At 31.6% G+C, this 24,247-nt stretch overlaps 3 protein-coding genes across 5 annotated transcripts; 1 reads left to right on the forward strand and 2 right to left on the reverse strand.

The window, feature by feature from the left end:
- Positions 1–3,272: 3,272 nt before the first annotated feature.
- Positions 3,273–4,184, reverse strand: LOC133677638 (uncharacterized). The gene is made up of 2 exons (XM_062099753.1): positions 3,802–4,184; positions 3,273–3,692 (listed from the first exon to the last, which is right to left on the reverse strand). Exons 1-2 carry the CDS (start codon positions 3,929–3,931, stop codon positions 3,523–3,525), a joined length of 300 nt encoding a protein of 99 aa, XP_061955737.1. The 5' UTR covers positions 3,932–4,184; the 3' UTR covers positions 3,273–3,522.
- A 3,162-nt stretch (positions 4,185–7,346) lies between these two features.
- LOC133677701 (sucrose-phosphatase 1) lies at positions 7,347–12,994 on the reverse strand. Of its 2 annotated transcripts, none has more exons than XM_062099830.1 (9): positions 12,849–12,994; positions 11,939–12,022; positions 11,557–11,856; positions 11,323–11,424; positions 10,912–11,106; positions 10,506–10,796; positions 9,519–9,705; positions 7,692–7,738; positions 7,347–7,606 (listed from the first exon to the last, which is right to left on the reverse strand). In XM_062099830.1, the coding sequence occupies exons 2-9, from the start codon at positions 11,999–12,001 to the stop codon at positions 7,514–7,516; spliced, it is 1,278 nt and encodes a 425-aa protein (XP_061955814.1). In that variant the 5' UTR covers positions 12,002–12,022; positions 12,849–12,994; the 3' UTR covers positions 7,347–7,513. The 2 variants fall into 2 exon arrangements, with proteins under 2 accessions (XP_061955814.1, XP_061955816.1); XM_062099832.1 differs by having other exon boundaries at positions 12,812–12,973.
- A 5,803-nt stretch (positions 12,995–18,797) lies between these two features.
- On the forward strand, positions 18,798–24,245 carry LOC133677621 (prolycopene isomerase, chloroplastic-like). Of its 2 annotated transcripts, none has more exons than XM_062099729.1 (13): positions 18,798–19,566; positions 20,129–20,335; positions 20,425–20,524; positions 21,303–21,385; positions 21,500–21,556; positions 21,629–21,781; positions 21,891–21,969; positions 22,078–22,226; positions 22,314–22,448; positions 22,551–22,664; positions 23,035–23,145; positions 23,389–23,497; positions 23,799–24,245. In XM_062099729.1, exons 1-13 carry the CDS (start codon positions 19,096–19,098, stop codon positions 23,870–23,872), a joined length of 1,842 nt encoding a protein of 613 aa, XP_061955713.1. In that variant the 5' UTR covers positions 18,798–19,095; the 3' UTR covers positions 23,873–24,245. The 2 variants fall into 2 exon arrangements, with proteins under 2 accessions (XP_061955713.1, XP_061955714.1); XM_062099730.1 differs by having other exon boundaries at positions 19,514–19,570.
- The last annotated feature ends 2 nt before the right edge of the window (positions 24,246–24,247 follow it).

Here is a 24,247-nt window from a genome sequence, read left to right on the forward strand (position 1 = left end):
ATCTTATTTCTAAGAAGAATTTATTTAGAATAATAATTGTATTAGTAGTTTATTTTGATTTAAAGCTACATCAGATGAATGTGAAAACAACATTTCTAAAATAAAAATGTAAATATATATATATATATATATATATATATATATATATATATATATATATCTCAATCAACTTGAAGGTTTCTGTGATAACATAAATAACCATTTGATTTGTAAGCTAAAGAAATCTATATATAGACTAAAAAATATATACTTATCTAAATAGAGCAGAGTGATTAATATATATCCCGACAATGGTATATTAAATTTCATAATGTTATAGCCTCATGTGGTTTTATTAAGAACATTGAAGATCAATGTATATATCTTAAAGTTAGTATGAGAAAATATATCTTTTTAGTCTTATATGCATATGATATTTTGCTTGCAAGTATTGACTTATGTTTGTTATCTGAGATAAAGCAATTTATTTCTCAAGACTTTAATATGAATAATTTGGGAGAAGCCTCTTATGTCATTGGCATTGAGATTCACAAAGACAAGTCTTGAATTATATTAAAACTATCTCAAAAGGCCTATATTGAAAAAGTTTTGGAAATGTTCAAGATGTCAAATTTTACATCTTCAGTAGCACTCATTGTCAAATGGGATAAATTTAATCAGAATTAATGTCTATAACATGTATTGGAAAAGAAAAAATGAGCAATATTCCCTATGCACTTGCAGTTGACAATTTGATATACGCACAAGTCTGTACAAAACCTGACTTGACATTTACAGTTGAAATATTAAGAATGTTCCAAAGTAATTCAGGAATGGATCATTGGAAAGCTTGTAAGAAATTCATTAGATACCTACAAGAAACCAAGGATTACATGTTAACTTATAGACATATTGACCATCTCAAGGTTATTGGTTATTCATACTCTGATTTTGGTGGTTGTGTAGACATAAGAAAGTCTACTTCAGGTTGTATCTTAGAGAAGTACTAATCAAACTATTGTTGCTTCATCTATAATGAAAAGCATAATTCATTGCATGCTATAAAGTATCAATATAGATGATCTGGATAAATAATTTTATTTCTAGTCTTAAAGTTGTTGATTCCATATCAAGACTAATAAAGATATATTGTGATAATTCGGTTGTTATTTTCTTCTTTAAAAATACTAATAGTGAAAGTCAAAACAAGTATATCCACATAAAGTATCACATTGTGAGAGATAAAGTAAATAACCATGAGGTACTCATTGAACTGATGATTATGGATCCTATGACTAAAGAACTGTTAGTAAAACAATATAGAGATCATGTGGATCGTATGAGTCTAGTTAACTCATTTGATGTCTGACTTCATTTATTTATTTTTAGTTGATTGCCTAGATATTTTATTTTTATGTTATTCTTAAATATTAAAGTTCATGCACATAAAGTATTATTTTCTATATATATTGGGATATATAAGGTTGGATCCAATTGATTTATTAGAAGTTCATTCATAAAATTTATTCATTCATTAAGTGTTTATTTTGAGAATGCAATACATTGTAATACATAGAAATAAGCATTTGATTATATAGTATTACCTCTATCATTTACATGTTGTATTCTTTATTTAAGTGTGAGTGTTTCCACTTACTAGATATTTTGGACTTTATAAAAATATTGTTACATTTTAGATGGTGTCAAATGAGCTAAATTGAAGAATGTTAAAAACAAAAATCCTTAAGTTGACCATATGCCATGTGTATTTTTTAAATTAATGCTATATATATTTGTTTTTGGTAAAAATACAATTAAGTGACAATTAAGGGAGGAGTCTATTAAACTATAATACTAGGCTAAACACGTCCATGGTAAAAGGAGGTGCAAAAATTAAATTATATATAAAGAGTCCCTAACCAATATATAATTATAAAAGTCTTGTATTTTTCATCCATATACAATAACCTTAAAGTTTGATATAGATTAGAAGACCCTTTATTTTTTAGAAGACCCTTTATTTTTTACGGCATAAAAATTTATGGACAATTACTTCAATATATGAATTACTATGTGGATAATTTTGCAAATAACTTGACGATTATATTTTTTTCATTTCGAAAATAATTAGTTATTTAATTGTTCTATTCTAGTTTTCTTATATTTATTAAAATATAGTAAAATTTATTCTGAAAACCAATAAAGGTTTTTAAAACTTAATTTGGCATAATCTATTATTATCATATAGATTAAATGGTAAATTTGTTAATAACATATCAGTGTAAGTATTCAGGTATAAAAATTAAAGTGTTGGACCCAAAAGCCCTAAGAAATGCATAGGAAAGAAGGTAGTAAGATTCAAAACTAGTTTTACTTTAACAAGCTGCGAACATTGGATCTCGAAACTATGATTTTTACCCAAAACAACAGCAAAGAGGATAGTTTCTGCAACCACTCATATGGGCTGCATTTAGCTGTAAAATATAATGTGGACTGGTACAGGGGCAGTCTCTTGGGCTTTCAATTTCAAAACAACTGTACAAGCTCTTGTATTGTGAAAATTTGGGCATGGATTTCAGCGTCTTTGACAAGCAATGCATTGTCTATTACTTGAAAAGGGGGCAGATTATTAGCTAGTTGACTAACCAGCAAGAATGTGGAGAAAAATATTGACGCAGGAATATTATTTCAACTTTCTTTCATGAAGTTTCTTTGTTGTTGCTAAAAAGAGTACTGAAAACAGTTCATTTGCATGAAACATTCAAGCTTTTACCTCTATGAATTTTCGTTCCCTGTAATTTAGTCAAACGTTCACACATGGTGTAATCAAGAGGACTGTAAATTTTTGCACAGTTGACGTTCTTAAAAGCTGAAAGTTGAGACCAGTTTTAAACATTTTCTTCTTCGTGGAAACAACGGTTGAGAACTTTTTCAAAAGAAAAAAGAATCAATGGCATGCTGTGCCTAATCCACCAGATGAATGCTCGTCAATCACAGGATGAACGCCATATGGCAGTAAACTTCTAAGCCTTGTCCCCTGAAACACCTTTATATCGTTGTGAAAACTGAAAAGCCTAACCGATCAAGAAATTCGAGGCATTGAAAAGGAAAAGACAGGAGTTTTGAATCTCCTCCTCTTTTTTTGAGAATTGAAAATGCTGCTTTAATTAATGCTTACTTGTATCGATGTAATACATAACGGAAAGGTTGTCCCCCTTCATTAATCTCGAGGGCAACCAACTCGATGGAAAAACCGTAAACTTCGACAGAATCTGGTGATTTTAGTCTCTAGATTAATTTTCAATTTTGTTTACGATAATTTGTAGTTATATTTAATTCACATCTCAAGATGTACAGCTTGAAAATCTACCCCTCCTGCAGAGTAGAGAACTCCAGAATCTACAAGATGAAAGAAAAAACCAGCTTCCAGGATAATCGAAGCAGTTTTTGAAGACAACAAACAGGTTTACAAATTGTACCCTTTAAGGGATTTATATTTAACGACTGCTTTATACAAGTTTTGCCTATTAAGTGGCATGGCCTCTAACAATTTTGCGCCATCAAACTCTGGTCTAGGACAAAATCCTCCATTTTCAAGACCTCGTTGTCTCCTTTGGTGTGTCTCTTACGGTACTCTTTGTTATTTGATGATGGCTCCAATACATCATCTGCAAATCGCACTCTCTTCTTGTCTTGACATGATCTCCTTGATCCTGTCGGTTTTTTGACAACCCTTTAGTTTTTTGTTTCTCTATTTTATCAGGGTAAAAAAAACAAAAAACAGAACTTGAAAGGAAAAGGAGAAAAAAGATCACCACATACCCGCTAATTCAAATTCCATCTTCTTCATGAAATCAGAGAGGAGACGTTTGTGGACTTGACGTGCAATGAGAACTACACTTCCTGAAACGGCGAAGGCAGCCATGAAACCAAGCCCCATCGAACCTGGCATGTTTTTCTGGTTTATTTTTCTCCCCGGTGACTCTTTCTCTTGGGCTAAAACTTTTTGATCTCCAGCGCTATAAGAAGGAAAATTTCATGATTTTCATAGACAAAGACTTGGAAAAAGCCGAAGGTCTGAAAAGAAGAGAGGGAGACGCGATGATAAACATTCGTAGTCGGGAACGGAAGGATGGATAGTAGTCGGTGACTTGGTGTTATTTATGTGAAAGAGAAGAATGAGTCTGGAAATGGACGGTCAAGGAAAATGACCTTTGCCTGAACTATTAAAATAGCACAAGATTGGTGGAGGTTCCCAGATATTTAATTTAATTTTTATTTTTTTATATTAAAAATAAATTTGAAAAACTAAAAATATTATTTTAACACATTTCTAATTAAAAAACCATTCTAATCACACTATCAGGCACTCTTGTGCCGAAATTAAACCATTAGATAAATATAATAATAGGTAATTTCGTGAGCAATGTCCATTTATTCAGCGGGGGGGAATTTGACACATTCATTTGTGAGGTGTTTCTCCTTGACAACAATAGTGACCAGAAATGTCTTTTTCTTTAATTAGAGTTTGACAGGAAATGTTCAGGATTTTTACTATATGTTTTTTTATTGTTTTTTAATGGAAGAGGGTGGCCTTAAAGTCAACACAAATTCCCATAATTTTTTTTTTATCTGAAGAAACCCACCCCCTAGAAAATATACTACGTGGATCTAGATAAACAAGTAAAACTCTGGTTATTCTAAACTCTTATAAAAAATACACATTCTAACTTGAATTTAAAACATATTATGCAAATCTCAAGTTTTTTATTATCATTTTATGCCTCTTGAAACAAATTCTCATAATGTTTTTTTTTTTTTTTAAAGTGTGTGTGTGTAAAAAGAACTAGAGTTGTTGACCTCTTGTGTGTAAATACGGTTGGGCAATGATTAATCAACCACTTTTAACTACCAAAATTTGCAGGCTCACTGCCTTAAAAGTCCAAACCCTCTTCGAATTTGATATAATATGAAGAATTCCAGCTTAGGTTTTACGGCTAACAATGTGAATGGCACGACATGAGAATGAAAATTAAATAGGTGTTTGGAAGGATGATATAATTTTTTTTTTAAAATATTTTTTATTTGAAAATATATTAAAGTAATATTTTTTAAAAAAATTATTGTTGATATTAATATATTAAAATGATCTAAAAATATTAAAATAATATTAATTTGAATTAAAATAAATAAAAAAAATTTAAATATTTTTAAAACCTAAAAAACAAATTGATAAGATATTTAAGTAGTCGGTTTTGGGAATGAATATTCATTTTCTACAAGACCGAAAACGTCAACTGATAAATAGCATTAAAAATCTGATGGCCCCATGACATGCACACGTCACCGCTCCAGCTTCTAGAAGAGGCCGTTTCACCTGCATCCATAGCCACTCTATATTCTCAATCATGTTATTGTATAATATTTAATTCTCCTATATATAATTATTCATCTCAAGAGTCAAAACAGTATTAAATCATAATTGACCCTTCAAGTATAAAATAAAATAAATATCAAGTAGGCACATATTCCTTAACAACTACCTTGGTTTTTTTTTTTTGAATTAGAGTTGTATTTTATTTTCTTGATCTCGTTTTTTTCAATTTTATAAACTCTTAAAAATAAATATTGATATATCATTTTTGCCTATTCTAGTTCTAAACAAAAAAAAAAACCATGTTTTGTATGTGATTTTCAGTATATGTTTAATATAATAAAAATTAAATAATATTACTACACTATTAAATTTTAATTATAATTTTAAGACTATCATGCAAAGAAAACAAATATATTTGATATTCAATTTGTGCTGATTTTTGGATTCCATATTTGTAGAATAAGTGTTTAATTATGAAATGGTGATAAAATTTATTTTCTTGAATTTTAAATACGATTGAAGGATTGATGTATCATTTAGACTTTTTTAAAAACTTAAAGGGTCAATTAAAACATGAAAATAGTCACATCATCAGTTTTGTTGACTTAGTCAACGAAAATGAAGAATTTTAAACTTTGATGAAAGTTCAAGGTAATTGGTAATGAAAAGCGTGTTAGGTAAAATTTTGAATTTTTCTTCTATTTAAAATTAATTTTTTTTAATGTTTTTTAATTATTTTTATATGCTAATGTTAAAAATAGATATTATTAAAAAAAAATAATTATTTTAATATATTTATAAATAAAAATTATTTTGAGACACAATTCACTTTTTGGAAACGCGTTGCAAACCGCGTTCTATAAAAATTCAAAAACATATCTTTGCTAAAAATTAATTTTTTTTATATTTTGGATTGTTTTGATGTATTGATCTCAAAAATATTTTTTAAAAAAATAAAAAATTATATTATTTGGATGCATTTCGACAAAAACATTTTGAAAAACAACCATAACCACACTTCAAAACAAGCGCTTACATAAAATAAATAAGCAAGAAGTTTATAGGAGAAATTAAAAAGACAAATCACAACTTACCCTTAATTATTTCTTTTGACATAATCTAATGACATTAATCAAATCCTTTAAACCAAAAGGATATTGGAAAAATATTTATTTATTCATGTGAATTAATTTATATTCAAATTTTAAATAAAAATTTAGTATGAATAAAGTTTTTATAATTTACATTACATGCCTTTTTTATTTATATAATATAGATAGATTTTATTTTTTAAAAAAATAACTCATATAAATAAAAGAGTTTATGAGTAGTAGTGGTGTTGGTGATAGATATTTAATGATTTATCAAGTTTTATCCTCTCCAATATTTTTAAGAGTTTCTAATTATAGATATTAATTTATTTAATGTTAGTATTCATAATAAAACTTGAAAAATTTTATCTTATTTACTATCATTTTTAATTTTTTTTATGTTTTGATTTTATAATAAAATAAGTTATATTTTTCAGAATTAAATTTCAGACCTTAAAATTGGGTGCAAAACTTAAAATTGTTAGAACCCGTGTGGCCTCCTGTTTTTACAATGGGCCAACGTTGTTCGTTGCTTTCAGTGATAATGATTTCATATGAAATTTATTACATGCAGTCTCTAGATCAGTGGTGGAGCATTTTAGCTGCAGATCAAGAGGACAACGGTTTTAGCTGTTCCTTTTCTTTTATTTTTATTTTTTATGATATTTTGCCGTTCCTAGGTGGGGAACCATGCCATGGTGGTGACTGGTGTGCATCAGCCATTTCTTCATCACAGGAATTTTGTGCTTGGACGAGCAATAGAGCATGGTAGGGCGGCTAATTGGATCTTGTTATTGAAGGGGAGCATGCTATTAATCTCCAACACACCCACCCAGTGATTACTAATACTAGAAATAAAACGTTTGATGGCAGTAAGACACTGCTAGGGATATTGATCATGCTATAAAATGGTGTATTCATTAATCATGTAATAATAAATCACCATAAAGTTGATGTTCATACAGCAATGATCAAAATTCAAATCTGAAAAGTCATCATTTCATTAGTTTTATTATGATTGAAGACCAGTTATGAGAGCCTCTGAGCTTCGAGCTGTAATCAAAATCTAGAACAGCCAGGATGATTGATCTTTAGCTCCTGATCCTTCCAGCCATGTTTCATGCACATGCATATAAGTTGCCCTGGAAACACCGTCCTTCTAAACCACACACAAAAAAAATGAAATCATGCGATGAGGAAAGTCTTGTTTTAGCAGAAACTCATTGATTGATCTCAAGGCTTACCTTCATGTTTATTATACATGTGATCACACAACCTTGCTGCTCATCACCTGCAGGAATTGACAAATAGTTATGTTAGAAGAAATGAGAAGGTGGCACACAGAACTCCATTCGTGATCATGGGATCCCTCATATCGAAGCTTTTACTAAGCGGGGCATAAACTAAAATATGCAAGCAGCTAAACTATGTTTATATTTTATTCTTCAAATAAAAGCATAACTACAAGAAATTAATCGTTTGCAAAACTGATTGCCAGTGCACATTTGCCAACACCAACTCCAAAAACTGTCAGTCCATTGAAAGGGTTGCGTCAGATACTTCACCGTGTGTTAATATGGATTCCACAAGTATATTTCAAGGGGAGTGGCAGTGGCAGTGGCAGTCACTAGAGAATCCCCCCCCCCCCCCCAAAAAAAAAAAATATATATATATATTCAGAAGCCACGAGCCAATAATCAATAAATTTGTTACTGGCAACTAGCTTAACCATTTTTATTTTTACTCTTTTCTTCTGACTGCTGAGACATAACTGTTGGCTATTAAATTGACATTCCCCCAAATCTGCTAAGATGCATCAAGCTTCACAAGAGAAACTTAAGATCATATTGTGATGTTGAGCTCAAAACTGAAATCACAATGAAGATTGACCATTCGAATAAATCCAGCAAAGAGTCTCCACATGGGTAATCAAGAAAGCAAGAACTACAACTTAACTTTTCTGATTTTAAAGCTGATGAAGTAAAGGATGCTTATTAAATAGTGGGCTACATATTTGGATGAAGACCAGGTTGCTAGCAAACTGAAAGGGGAAGAAAAATAAAAAAGTGAGGGATAGGGGATGGCTAGTTGAAACGGACAGAGAGTGTCGGTCCTTTTCAATTCTCTTATTTTACTTTCTGGAAAAAATCAAGTACCAACTTTATTGTTTTAGAATAAGAAGGTGATGGTTGTTCAACTGGTGGTGCCAAATATCCTTTTCTGTTCTATTGCAACGTGGACTCTTACATTGAGCAAGGGTTCCTTGCATCTGTCACAATTACTGCAGCTAGCATTCCCCATGTTTCAAAAATCAAGCTAGTCTATGTGTACGAGATTATCCATTACTGTGGAGGGTCTAGCAACCACACCTTTATCCTGTCCAAGTATTGGACAGGCTACTTCAAGGAGAAATTGAAAGATCTCGGAGATAAAGCTCTACAAATAGAAAAACAAATGAGGAAATTGTTGAGCCGTGTAATCATAGAAAGGAAAGAGCGAAACAATGTGTAGATATGCACAGTGGACCAGAAATAGCTGAAATTTCTCAAATGTTATTATTGTCCGTAGCAGATACGATTATTGCTGTGGGCATGGTTTCTTTTCTACCAGATGGAATGTTCACTCTGGTCACAGATTTTGGCAACAGAAAGCATCCATAGCATTCTAACTACCTAGTTAGAATAAAGCATATCAGTAGCTTTAGAAGTGTTTGTCACTCGCCTAAAAAGAGGTCAAGTTCTAAAGGCTCATCCTGTTTACAGCACCCATGTGAAGGCATGTGCTGGTCTAACAAAAAAAAAAAAAAAGAAACCAGTTGCAAAGAGATCCCTGATCAGTTCAAGGTCATTTGGTAAACCAATTACAGCAGAAGTATGGGTTGAAACTTAAAAACCATGTAATGGGACAAAGCAGAAGAAATTTAAATAGATGAGGTCTAAGAAAAGAGGAAAGTGTACTGCTGTCTCACTGGCATAGAAATATGTCATAAAATGTACGAGTGAGAGAGAGAGGACATCTTATCATCAGCTTTATTGTTAATGCAATCATTAACACTAGGAAGTCAGTCTTACCAGATAATTCCCACTTGTTGAACTTTACCAGCCATGTATCCAGGCCAGTCTGTGTAGATAGGACCCGATCCACCCATACCCGAAATTGTTGGCCCTGTTTGTCACCATAGTAGTTCCTCATTCCAGTTATAGCACCACAAAGAGGAAGTTCAGCACCAGATGGATGGACAAGAATACCAGATGCATCCTGCCAAGAAAAGGAAAACTTATATCATGCTAACGGAAGACAGGGAATCTGGAAAAGCAAAATATATGTAAATAAAAAACTGGTTGGTGCATTCATGGACGCAAGCAAATAAGATGATGGTGGATATATTAGACTTTATCAGATGTAAATGACTAATGAATTGTTTCAGCTCTGCTCTTTTTGAAAAATTCACCTCCTTAGACACAACATTCAGGTGACCCAACTAATATGGATACTAATTTATCACATATGCTTTATAGCTCTTTATATTTTTACATAATCCACTCTAGGGCATTGACTCCAGAGGTAAGTGGGTGGATTGGTACTGTCAATGTGAACCTCAGTTCCAGTTTTTAACCAATTCAAATTCAATCTTTCATATTGTGTAGCAGAACAGATTAAAAACTGTATCAGCCACAAGCTTACTTTTCTGTTCATTAACCACAAGGCTATTGGTTGGGAAAAGGTATAAAAAAATTCATAATCAATCACAATGAGACAGACCTTCCATTTATAACAGATTAACAGTCTTACCAATGTATTTACCCAACTGAAAAAAGCAAGAGAACCAAACAAAAAAAAGTCACCTGGACAATTTAATGCTTAGCTGGAACATTATCATCCTCAAAGAATGTGAAATACGGAAGAATATAGTTTACTGTCTATACCAATGAAAAAGGGTAGACATGGTTGTTTCTTGCTTCTATAAATACTCCACAAGGAAAAGGAAAGAAAATAAGATCAGGAAGTCCTCTAGAGAAGCATGTAGAATCGAAAGAAAAGGAGGATAGTAAACATACACATTCAGCTTTCACGCTTGCCAAATATATCTCACAGTTCTCAACCTCTGCACGCCTCCATCTTTCATAGAACAAGAAAAACTTCACTATTTCGCTACTGGCACTGACATTTTCCAACTCAGAGTCTGAAAAGTTGGTTATATCTCTTGGAGAAGTATTTGGACCAACGTTAAAATGACCAATGGCTTGTATGATACCAGCCGCACACCTCTCAGTTGCATGAATTATTTTTGGATTGCCTTTAGCATTTTCAGCATGCCACTGCAACAACTCTTCTTGTGCATTGCTAACCTACACAGATAAATAATGAATAAATAGTTAATGAATAAATATTTAACAAATAAACGACTTATGAAGGCAATCTCAACTTCCCAATGAAGTGCTATGGCGGACTGTAAATACCCACCATCACTCCATGTACATCTGGAATGCTGAACAGCTCAGCATCATTTCCAGAATCACCACAAACAAGAGTATTGGTAGGTAGTTTTCCCTCAGCCTTAAATTTCTTGTGTAAGTATGCAAGAGCTTGCCCTTTGCCAGCACCTTGGGGTAGTATATCCAAGTCCATTCCACCACTATAAACAATTTTGACATCCAACTATAAAAAAGAAAAAAAGAAGGAAGAAGAGGAGATTTGAAAATTAAGTTAGGTAAGGTAGCACCTGCTGAACTGTACTAAAAAGAACACAGAATTAGGGGGAAGGAAAAAGATACGAAACCACCATAATGATGTTTCAAAAAAGCATTGCATGTACTAAGGCAAAGACAAATGATATTCAAGTGCAACTCATTCCTGAACAAACTTGAAACTCACCCCGCGTTTTGCAAATATCTCTGAGAGGGCCTTTGTCACGTCCTGAGCCTTGTCTTTATCAACATAAAAGCTGACCTTGTGAGGCCGTTGCTCAGTTTCTGACTGCATCACCCCATAGATTTCATTTATTCAGAGATTTCAAGTAGCCAAACTGTTTTCTTCAATGTACCAAACTACTCATTTTCAAAGTAACACACAATCATAGAATCAAATGGCATAAGTTTTTAACCATACCTGAAGAGTTAGTTCTGAAAACTTGCTCGTTTCCTCGGTGACTATGTTCCTATCCCATTTCTGATTCAAAACTTCCACCCAACCATCATCAGGGACCATAGAGGTGCCATACGTGATCTCAGTTCCCACAGACATTATGGTTATATCAGGTGTTAACATGGGTTTCTCTTTTCTCAACTGCTTGTAAAGCGTACGTGATCTTCCAGTGGAGAAAACTAGCAGAGAATCATGACGATAACAGGCCTCCCATAATGCATTGAATCTAAGAAGAGACATGTTCTCCGGATCATGATGATCGACCTGCAACAAGAGCATATTGTAATTACCGCAGCCACAAGAATATAAATGAAACAAGCAGAAACCAAACAATTATGAGACGCACCATTGTATGATCAAGATCAGAAACTATCATGAGGCGAGCAGGAGCATTGAGCCTCTTCATCATTTCTTATTCGAAACCTCAACCCTATACAAAAAATGAATCAATTTTAACTACAGCAACAAGCATCAATAACAATTCTTCACTGTCAACTCAAGCCTTAGGTATTATATCCAAGAAAAAATCTTAACTTGGTATTATGCAAAGGTAATGATCTTCTAAGAGAATCACTAATGTTTGTTATTGAAGATACTGTAAGAATACTAAAATTTCGTAATTTCGGCTATCCATAAGATTTGCACGAGTACTAGCATAGCAACTAGTTAAAATTTGTTTCTTAGGCAATGATTATAAGGATAGAATGGATACATAATATTGAAAATTAAAAATTAAAAGAGAGAGAGAGAGAGAGAGAGAGTCACTGTAAACGAACTGATAAATCCCAAAAAAAAAAACAAAATTAAAAAGCATAAGACAGCGAATGAATAAAATAACAGAAATTAGGATCAAAGAAATACTAATCAATAATAGGAACAATAAACATTTCCATTACCAAAGGTCCCTACTATGACTGAAAGAAATAAAATTCTATTTCTGATATAAAAAAAAAAACCCACATCAGTAGAAACTGAAAATAAAAGTCCCATCTTCCATAACTTCACCTCCTTTTTTTCCCTTCAGCGCACTTTCTAAGCAACCTATCGAAACTAAATATACACAAAATGGAAGAGCAAAGAGAACCCAGAAAAGAGAATCTGAAAAATCTAAAAGAAACATAATCAAATAAATGAAAAGACGAGAGCTTTAGAATATGATCATTACTAGTACTAATACAAAATTGCAGTGATTGTTATTATGGAACCGAATCAAAGAAACCTGAATGAAATGGCAGGAAAAGATTGTAAAATAGTACCCTTTTCTTAATATTTTCTGCTGCTGCTGTGATGTGATGATCTCGTATTGGATCCAAATTCGTTGGCGCTTCGTTTGTGAAGTGAAAGATTAATAATCCTACAAAAGTGGAGAAAGAAAGAGAATGAAACTAACTACACAAAAAAATTTCATTAAAAATGTTTTTTGGACACTTGTGCAAACAAGAGAAGGCCACATGGATTGGTGGGGGCCAGTGATCCCAATGGGAAGCTGGTGATCTTGTACGTGTGGTCGAATAATATATAAGAAAAAAACTAGAAAAAAATTAGTAAGAAGAAAAAACACGTAAAGTAATGGATAATTATAGGTTTGAAATTTTAGTAACGGTTGGTTTTAAAATAAAATTATTTTTATTTTTAATATTAATATTAATATATCAAAATAATTTTAAAAAATTCAAAATCTTATAAAATAATTTTACTACCACAAAAAAACCGTAACACAGCTATTATAAAAAATCAAGTTTATTATATATTTGGTATGCAAATTTAATTTTTTTTAAGTATTATAGTTTTTTATTTTTTGTTATTTGAGTGTGTGAAATTTTATATTTTTTAACTAATTATTTTTATTAGGTTCATCAAAGACATGCCGACATGTTCTTTAAATCTCTATGTTATTTTGCTGACGTGTAAAACCAAGTGTACATCAAATTTTCATTTTATTTCTAATTAAGTTCTTTCGTTTTTTTATATAGTGCATAAACTTTTATATTTTTGCTATTTGAGTGTTTATATTTTCAGGAATTTATCATTTGATTGCTTTTAATTTTCTAATTAAGCCTTCAAATCATGAGCGCACCACTAGCAACACAATCATTTAGTGACCAATATTTTTTTAAAATTTTTCAAATTTAAACATACAAAGAGAAAAAGAGAGAACAATCTCTTCTGTTTCTATTTTACAATACAAAAATATCATAACCCAATTTTGGATCCTCTAAAATTATTTTATAAAAATACATATTTAAAAATCCAAAAAAATCAAAAAATCAAAATCCTAAAATATTTTCGAGATAGGAGGAGATAAGCTTTCTAACCGCAAAAGACTAAAATACCAGAAGAATAGCCAGATTGAAAGATTTCAACAAGATGGGATGAAAAAGAAAGAAAATTGAGGTTGAGACCCAAACATAACCAAAATTAGAATAATTAATTAAGTTTAAAGACTTAATTAAACTTCTAACAGGTTTAATTGACTTATTTAAGGATTTAATTGAAGTAAAAAAATAAGTTTGAAAGTCAATTGAGCAAAAAATGAAAGAATTAATTAAATTTAAACACTTAATTAAATTTCAAGGACTCAATTGAAAAAAAAATCAAGTTTGGAGGCCTAATTCGAATCAATCCACAAAGATTGGAAGATTAGGGACACAATTGAAACTTTAAAATGCTAAATTAGCACAATCAATGGCTTAATTGAAAGAAATTTAAAATATAAAGTTCAATTTAGGACCACTTTGAAGAAACTCAAAAATAAGAACCATTTGTTAAAAAGCGATGGAATTTGAAAGTCCAATGGAAGAAGTCTAGTTAAGGGTGAAACTACAAAGATTCTTAAAGATTATGTCCAATTGATGACACAATTGGAAAGTTTCAGAGTTTAAGCATCAAATTAAAAATAAACCATTTAGGCAAAAATCCTAATCCCATTAGGGATGACAAGTCATTTAATTTCCAAGATGAGACCCTGAATGATATGCATTATTCATTGTTTTCTTTCCATTAAAACAAAAGCGAAAAGATGATCAAGTATCCACTTTTTATCTCTAATTGCTTCTTCAGCTCTTCATACCACACAAATCTGGAGAGGGAAAGGAGCACTTCTATAAACACCATCCCCAGCCATGAATATATATAGCAGCCTTCTCCTTAGTTTTTTCAGCCTGAAACAAATCTAGAAATAGCTCTCAAATCATCACAACATTTCTCAACAACCCAACGCCTCCGGCCATAACAGTAACCATTTAACCTGAAAATCCAACTCCATTTTTAGCCAAATCAAAGTTCCCGCTGTGAAGCCTCCATAAACATCACTGCATCCTCAAATATCAGAGAGGCCAGAGGAAGAAAACCACCCACGACTGCCAACCTCCCACGGTGCAGCCTCTCTTGAAGCCGAACGCAGCAGTGCAGCTTAATTACTCCAGCAGCAGTCCAGCAACGAACACAGCACAACACAGCTCCATAGATCAATCAGTAGCTTTCTAGTAGACGAGAATCACAGCACCAGTAGCAGCAGAGTCTTCAACACCAGGAGGAGTTTTCGGTTTCCTTGTTCCAGCCGAGAACTCCAGAACTAACATCCATCAAACAGCAGCGCCCAGCACTTCCTCTCCCCTGCACTTCCAAGATTTTTTGAAGTCCATTTGTTTTTACATTCAATTCGTGTGGGCTGGTAGTAATGCTTGGATCTTTAATTGGGTTTTGGAATTGAAATATTATCGGGGCCTCATGAATGCTTTATAAGAGTTTGGATTTTTAAATGCCTTTTGGGCCGGAGGCCCAGTACTTCTGGCTGGGCCAGATCTTTTAAAATTTAAGATCATGTTTGGCAAAGTCAAAATTTATCAAAAAAATGAGGCATGTTTTGGTCATTAAAGTTTATTTGACAAACATGTCCTTAAAAAAAGTTTCAAGCCTTGTATTTATGTATTTTTAGTGTTTTTTTCAAACATCGCCTTAGTCTTATTTTAATAAATTCCCAAAGTTTTGAAAAATCATTTTGCAATTAATTTTGAATTCCCTAAATGTTTTTACCTTTTCATATTTAATATTTAAAATTATAACCTACACATAGAGTGTTTTTTCAGTATTAAATAAATTAGTTTCCTTTCACAAAAATAACAAAAATATTTCATTCAAAAATAAAAATTTTATTTTAAATTTTACATGACCAAGTTTCTAAAAAATAAATCATATTTTCATAATTTAGCATATTACAAAATCATAAAAATAGTTTTTTATTTTATTTTGCATGCATATTAGATTTAATATTTGGTTTATTAAAGCCTTGGAAACTTAACCTACATTTCAAAAACACTAAAAATTTATTTTGTTTCCTTCCATACTTTCTAGTCATCACCTTATAGGTCAGAATTATTATTACAAATATAAGAGAAATTAGCAGATGGTATAACTACAAAATTAAATTTAAAGTACATGTTTATGTCAAAATTGAGAAATAAATAAAATTTCATGCTTTACTCGTCTAATTCATGCTAAAATTAAAACTAATGGCATAAAAATTGCTTGCAGGCTAAATTCTTAATTCAGGCATATTCAAATATATTGTATGATAGAATTATCAAATTATATACTTAATTCATAATTTTATGGGTGTATATTATCAGGATAATTTGATATTCTATCCTAAACCTTACAATAAAATATCAAATTATATACTTAATTTATAATTCATGTGGGTATGTAGTAAAAATAATTTGGTATTCTATTGTAATCAATTATATAAATATAATGAAAACCTCTTATGGGGGTATAATTAATTACAATTAATGTCTATAATTCTTTATATGATCCTATCATAGCATAATATATAATTTCATTTAATTAAAGATATTGTGACTAATCCTTAATTAATTAAAATTATATAAATCATTGGACATTAAGTTAAGACATAACTTTATATACATAAAATGACAAATAACAAGCTATTTTTTTTTATTCATAAAAGAAGCACCAAAGAAAAAAAATAAAGCCATAAAAATAAACCATGTAAAAAATCAAAGTGACAGCCACACGAATTAAAATTATATTGCCCGAAAGAAAATCAAATGGATAGTACAAATATTAAATGATTAGGAATTAGTTTTTTTAATGGTTTATAATCATACAAAACATCAAAATAACTCATAAAAGAAAAGCCCATATTCGTTTATTTTTTGCACAAATAAAATTCAATTTATTCTTACTTCTTGGCATGTTCATGGCAATTATTTCCTTTGCTACTAGGTATTATATTCATGGCAATGATTGAAACTCATTCCACTGTAAACTAAGCTTTCAACCCATAAATAAAATTAAGTTAATTATTAATTTAATTTAGAAATCAAGATAAAATATGACGGAGTAGAAAAAATTAACTATTAACAAACTCCATGAAAAATATAATTAAGAAGATCAATTAATTTATTCAAGCACAAAAACTTCTAGATAAATATATCAACATAGATATCAAGGTAGATGTATTATTACAGTCTTTGAAATCAATTGTTAGATTTGATAAATCTAAACTTGTTTCTAAAATAATTTGTATTTAAATTTTATGTAGAAAAATAAATAGATCAGACTGTCATCAATGATAAATACTCACAAATTTATTTTAAAAGTTTTGGTATTTTTAAGCTCTGACACACTTAAATTTCATATGATAAAAATATATATATTAGTTTGTAAGCTATCAAAATCATGTATTTATACAACAAGATTCTCATTAAACTCTTAATTAATATAAAACTTTGTTGTCATTTAATATAAAAATTAATTTATTGAATCAAATTAAAATAATTGAAGAAATTGGATCTCACATTAACTCATATTAGTAAAACATAACTTTATGAACAGTAATTATATATAAGAAAAGTCTCATATATTCAAGTTGATTTAAATAAAAATTGGGGTTTAATTGCCATCAATATTTTAGTCTTACTGGTGCTAGTTTTTTGAAGTAAATAATCTCAAACAGTAAATGAGTTTCACTTCTCGTTTATTTTTTTTTTCAAAAATAATATAATGCAATGATTTTAAAATTGTTAAAAAAAAATATAAACTTAGTGAAAAATCTCAAAGGTTAATGTTATATCTAAAATCCAATTGGAATCTAAAAAAAATATGATGATAAAGCTTTTTTCCGAATAATTTTTTTATATTTTTTTCTGAATAATTTTTTTTATATCTAAAATAATTCGTGAATAATTTTTTTTCTGAATGAGTTGTCTATTATTTTTATATTTTTAATGTATTTAGGTCAATATTATCAAAAAATTATTTTTTATTACAACTTGCTTTTTATAAGTTTTTGTGTTTAAAACAAATAAATACTCAAGTTAAAAGGATTTCAAAAGAAAGGAAACTTATTAATAAGATAAAAGTGTTTTGGTTTGAGAGATTTTTTTATTCTTATTTTGAATTTTCTAAATTTTATTGATATTTTTTCTAATTACTTTTGGTTTATATATATAAAAAAAGAACATAGCAAATAAATGCTATATTCTTTTATGAGGAAAGTAGATTAATAAGAAAAGAAGGAATCACAACACCAAATTATTTTATTTCTATCTCATTTAAATTCTTACTTTTCTTAAAATAAATATTGATTTATTACTAAATAAAAAAATCAAATAGCTCCGGCAACAAAGGATTAAATATTTTAATCTATTGGCTTTTCAATTTAATCTCTTGTCAGAGTAAACAATTCTTTTTAATATTTATTTCCAACTATAATTTTTTATTTACTCAATTAAAAACAAGCATGACCTTCTCATTTAGCAATTAAAAAAAATCTAAAAAATCATTAAAAATATCCACAAACTTTTTCAAGTTTAAAATTAAATTTTAATCCAACCCACAACATAAAGTAAAGTAAACTTCTAGTAACTACGATATATAATAATACCTGTGTTTGAAATTTTGTCTACATAGCTATCATGTTCTAGTTTAAATTCAATATATATATATATATATTTTGAAAATAATTAATTTTTAAAAAAATATTATTTTAATTAATTTTTAAATAAAAATACTTTAAAAAACAAAAATACCAAAATATTTATTCCAGTAACACCACCACTACTCGACAAAATCCCAACGGCCAATGTAATCCAAGCACTACACATCCTCCAACCGTTAACTTTGAATTTTTTTTATATTTTTTTTTAACTAAAAAAAGAAAATAACACAGAACCATTTGAACATCGATTGTCCTTGTCTAGTCTCAGAAGACGGAAGAATCATGGACAGGAATCCTTAACCAATATTTCCAAATACAGCAACATCACCTAACTGTTAGCCCCCCTTCTTTTTCCTCCTCATAAAGAGCCCCAAAAGAGTTTCTTTCTCATTCACTCTCCACCCATTTACTAAATCAAAACAGCTACTACTATTTCTTCGACACCCCATAAATCAAAACAAGAAAAGATTCTATCTTTTTAATCTTTGGACACCCAAAGAACGTTGGATTTTAGTTATAGTTAATAGCTATTTATTAACATGAGTTTAGGATTCAAGAATTCCCTATTTTTTGGCCAGTTCAATACTGTCCAGTTAGGGAGTTCCAAATCCAGAAGCCAAAAACATAGGATTCTGTCTATAGAACCTGTCCGAACCTCAGTTTTCGATGGTTATATTGTACCCAGAAACATAAAAGGCAAAATTGACAATCTTGGTAGAGTAAAGTTGAATAAGGACTTTGTTTTGAGGTCAAAGTCAGTGTTGACTGTGGATAAAGAGTTGGATGTTGATGGGAATGGAGGATTGGGTAGAGAGAGGAGCAATTATGATGCAATTGTTATTGGGTCTGGTATCGGTGGGTTGGTTGCTGCTACACAGTTGGCAGTGAAGGGAGCTAAAGTTTTGGTCTTGGAGAAGTATGTGATTCCTGGTGGGAGTTCTGGGTATTATGAGAGGGATGGATATACTTTTGATGTTGGCTCTTCTGTTATGTTTGGTTTCAGTGATAAGGTCAGTTGATATTGTTTAGTTCTTCTCTTTTGTTATTTGTTATGTGTGCAGTGTTTTTTTTTTTATTTGTTTGTTAATGAATTGATTTTTTTGGTGAAAAAATCGATGTTGCTGATCGAGTTTAAATAAGATTGTAATGCAGTTTGGTCTATTGTTGAAAATTCTAATTGTGTTTGGTAGCACTTGGATGGTTTTTGGGAGAAATGAGAAATTAAGTAACCTATGCAAGAATTTCATTCAATCACTAATGAGCAAATTTTCACGGAGAGCAGATGATGAAAAAAATTATCAGATACAATTTTCTCTTTGATGCATTGTTAGATACAAATTTTTAGGAATAGGTTTAAGTAGATTTTGCCAAGTTTAAAGGTTTTTGCTTAAGTTTATCATACTATAAGTTAGGAATTTGAACTCAATGCGTTTAGAACTCCTAATCTTAAAGTTTTTTATTGTTTATTTGTCCTTATTGTGCTAACTGAGCTATCTCTTTCTTACTTCTATTTACAATGTGCTTTGGTCAATCACAGAGGTCTTACGGGTTATTTGCCTCAAATTTGCGCAGGGCAACCTAAATTTGATAACACAGGCATTGGCAGCAGTTGGCTGTGAAATGGAGGTGATTCCTGACCCAACTACTGTCCATTTTCATCTACCCAATGACCTTTCTGTTCAAGTTCACAGAGAGTACACCGACTTCATCTCAGAACTTGCTGCTAAATTTCCCCATGAAAAGGATGGGATCCTTAAATTCTACGGTGAATGCTGGAAGGTACATAGATTGAGGTGAATGCTTACCTATCATCATTTTGCTTCTACTAGTTGATCATTACTTACACCAGAATTTATTTTATCGGGCAGATATTCAATGCCTTGAACTCTCTGGAACTGAAGTCACTTGAGGAGCCAATCTACCTGTTTGGACAATTTTTTCAGAAACCTCTTGAATGCTTGACGCTGGGTATTTTTTCTTTCCTTCACTCTCAAATTTATAATTGATTTGAATGTGAGTTTGTTACATTCTCAATAGGTTTGCATCAATAGATGCTGTTTATGGCTGTTTACTTGCTCCAATCAGGATATCTTTTGTGCATCATTTGATTAAGGAAAACTGTTGCAGATTTTTGCAATCAGGTGTTAATGGAATTGTAAAATTATTTTTGAAAGTGAAGACGATATAATTACATCTTTTAAGTTCCATAAGATTTTGTAATTAACAAAACTTCTCTTGATGTTCAAAGCTATTGCTGCAATAGCTTAAAATAAAGTGCTGCTGTCTCCTCCACATAAGATTTTGGGGAACTCTCAATTACTTGAAAACTGCAGCGCTACTTACATTACTTTTAGATTGACTGCTTAAAAGACAACGTGCTGGCCCCAAAAGATTTTGGAGCATTCTTTGATATCATATCAAGAAAATGTTTTGATTCACTTAAACCTGTTACAAATGTTTATCATGATCTTCTGGTTAGTTCTGAGGATGGGGCTTAGGACTGTCAATATTGAAAGTCACAGCACTTCTGGTCCTTGTGTTCTCTTTGCCATATCGTTCATTAAGTCCCTTTTGTCATACATGTTTTTCCTCTTCGTAGAGAATTAGAGCAATGAGACAAATTCTTATTTTCTTAACCTTTTTTTTTCCTGTTCTTTTTACTATCATGACTTTTTTATGCATTTAAGCAAAAACTAATTAGTCCCTTCTTTTGAACTCTCTAATGTGACACTTCTATTCTGTGTAGCTTATTATCTACCTCAAAATGCTGGAGATATTGCTCGAAAGTACATGAAGGATCCTCAGTTATTGTCTTTCATTGATGCAGAGGTGCAATACTGAAACTTCAAATCCTTGATAAAATTCTTTTGATTTTATCAGCTTTGGGTATCTACAGAGAGTCTTACAATATCAAAAGATGTTCTGTCTGTTGTTTTTCTGCAGTGTTTCATAGTGAGCACAGTCAATGCTTTGCAGACTCCAATGATCAATGCGGCCATGGTGAGCAATTTAAATAACTTTTTGACCCCTCTTATGCATGTTCTTATCCTTTTTTTTTCCTATTGGCACCAGGTTCTATGTGATAGGCATTTTGGAGGGATCAATTACCCTGTTGGTGGGGTTGGTGGAATTGCGAAGTCCTTATCAAAAGGTCTGGTTGATCAGGGAAGTGAAATACTTTACAGGGCAAATGTGACCAACATCATTCTTGAGCATGGAAAGGCTGTGAGTTTGACCTAGTGGATAAATGATGCTAGTGTTGGAATCCTTGATTTTATACATGAAAAAAAAAATTGTTTTTGTTATTTATGTTAGTTTCAGATGAATTTGGTAGGTAGGAGTAAGGCTTTCAGATGGAAGGGAGTTCTTTGGAAAAACCATAATCTCAAATGCTACTAGATGGGATACCTTCGGTTAGTTTTGGAAGATTCTGTCATTTTAATTTATTTGATCATACCATAACCTTTAGCTGCTTTCGCTACACTGGGCTTTTGGTTACTATGAAGCAAAATGTGTCGCAGGGAAGTTGTTAAAAGGAGAAACCCTTCCAAAAGAAGAAGAAAATTTCCAAAAAGTTTATGTTAAGGCTCCATCTTTTCTTTCCATTCACATGGGTGTTAAAGCCGAGGTTCTACCATCAGATACAGATTGCCACCACTTTGTGCTTGAGGTATTTCATTTGCTCACAAACTGAGACCATTTATCTGGAATTGTGAACTTGATACGTTTAACTTTAATTCTTTCGTTTATGTCGTAGGATGACTGGGCAAGATTAGAGGAGCCTTATGGAAGCATATTTCTAAGCATTCCAACTATTCTTGATTCGTCATTGGCTCCGGAAGGCCATCATATACTTCACATATTTACAACGTCTTCCATTGAAGACTGGGAGGTTCAATACCATAACTTTTAAGTGAATAGTATTACTTAAATGTCTTATATCCCTCCCTCCCTCTGTCAGCTAATTTCCTAATTGCTGGATTAAACTGTTTAGGGACTCTCGACAAAGGACTATGAGGCCAAGAAGAAGGTTGTGGCTGATGAGATTATAAGCAGATTGGAGAAGAAACTTTTTCCAGGGATCAGATCATCAATTGCTTTCATGGAGGTATATATCACATTATTATGCAAGTACATATACATTGAAGAATGTAAAGAAGAGAAATTGTGTCAGGTGATGGCCGATGAGAAGGAGATGATCATGCCTTATGGACACAAGCCCTGAATGATACAAATAAATTCATTAACCAACATCAAGTGATTGATCCTTTGAGAGGCTTAGAAACGAATTTCTTTACATTTGAATAAGACATCCCTCCTATCCATTTTTTACTTTAATAACTGCATGCTTTATTTCGTGGGAGCTCATTCAAATTTCTCATGCTCCAAGTGTCAGTGAAAGGAATACCATGCTTATCTTCGACTCTTTATTCTTTGAAATCTGATTTGGCCATTAAAAGTACATGGAATCATGGCAGGTGGGTTCACCCAAGACACACAGGCGGTACCTGGCTCGTGATAAGGGTACTTATGGACCAATGCCACGCAGAACTCCTAAAGGTTTATTGGGAATGCCATTCAATACGACAGTAAGTCCAATCATGACCTGTCATGAATGTCACAGTAATTGTTGGTTTTGAAATCATTTAAGTAAGAAATACTCATTAGGCTATTAGGCCTTCCCTTCACCAATGGCGCTTCACTTTCTTACTTGACTTCTCTGGTCCTCTCCCTCCAAAAGTGAAGTGCCATTAACACTGGATGGAGCGTTAATAGCCCCTTCCTCTCAAGTCTGTCAATTGGGTTGGGTCATGACATGATGAAACTTGCAGGCTGTAGATGGTCTTTACTGTGTTGGTGATAGCTGCTTTCCAGGACAGGGTGTGATAGCTGTAGCTTTTTCAGGAGTAATGTGTGCTCATCGAGTAGCTGCTGATATTGGTAATCTAGAAACCTTTTTCTCATTCTAAATCGATTTTGATATTGACTTAAGTAGTCAGCTAACCATCTGCAAGAGCATGGTTAGGTCATAGTAGAAATTATAGATATGTATTTTCTCCTTTGAGGATATAATGAATACCAACCCCATTAAACCTTCAAGCCTTCAAGGTGGTTTTTTCCCCCCACGATATATTCAAATACTATCCTACCTCTAGGTGCTAGGACAAAAAGTAATCGGCTTGTCAACTTTATTAGCCTCTTACATTCTTTTAAATGACTAGATTTTTAAATTTTATCACAGGCATTGAGAAAAAGTCTCCTGTACTGGATGCTGCTCTCCTTCGGCTTCTTGGCTGGTTAAGGACCTTGGCATGAGAACAGGGAAAAGAATAACGTTACCCACATCATGGCATTTTTACCCGTAAAAACACAGGTCAATAATCAATTACTGAGTGGAAATAACCTATAAGAGGTTAAAGCTAAGTAAAATTGCCAACAGGCTTGTCACAAAGCTTGTTGGTCGAATCACCGCAGGTAATTCTCGTTCCTTAGGCTGGATCAATCTTACAGAGCTGTTGAGGGATGAATATGTAAGATTTTTGCTCTTCGTTTTTCCCTCTCAATTTGGTGTCTGATTAGAAATTACTGGTGGGTCTATCTGTGTATTTGGCGGTTACTGTTGGGAATTTTCTTTTGTGGAATACAGTAATAAAGTTCCATCAAATCATATGCCTTACCATGTTTTTCATT

This window comes from Populus nigra, chromosome 17 (assembly GCF_951802175.1).
Source record: "Populus nigra chromosome 17, ddPopNigr1.1, whole genome shotgun sequence".
Taxonomy (NCBI): domain Eukaryota; kingdom Viridiplantae; phylum Streptophyta; class Magnoliopsida; order Malpighiales; family Salicaceae; genus Populus; species Populus nigra.

Coding starts and splice junctions, on each gene's coding strand:
- LOC133677638 (XM_062099753.1), bottom strand. CDS start 3,931: ATGCCAGGTTCGATGGGGCTTGGTTTCATGGCTGCCTTCGCCGTTTCA. Junction 3,693..3,801: donor GATGGAATTTGAATTAGCGG/GTATGTGGTGAT, acceptor AAAAACCGACAG/GATCAAGGAGATCATGTCAA.
- LOC133677701 (XM_062099830.1), bottom strand. CDS start 12,001: ATGATGAAGAGGCTCAATGCTCCTGCTCGCCTCATGATAGTTTCTGAT. Junction 11,425..11,556: donor TTTCAGAACTAACTCTTCAG/GTATGGTTAAAA, acceptor GGGGTGATGCAG/TCAGAAACTGAGCAACGGCC. Junction 7,739..9,518: donor CAACAAGTGGGAATTATCTG/GTAAGACTGACT, acceptor CAATTCCTGCAG/GTGATGAGCAGCAAGGTTGT.
- LOC133677621 (XM_062099729.1), top strand. CDS start 19,096: ATGAGTTTAGGATTCAAGAATTCCCTATTTTTTGGCCAGTTCAATACT. Junction 21,386..21,499: donor TGTCTTTCATTGATGCAGAG/GTGCAATACTGA, acceptor GTTTTTCTGCAG/TGTTTCATAGTGAGCACAGT. Junction 23,498..23,798: donor TCGAGTAGCTGCTGATATTG/GTAATCTAGAAA, acceptor ATTTTATCACAG/GCATTGAGAAAAAGTCTCCT.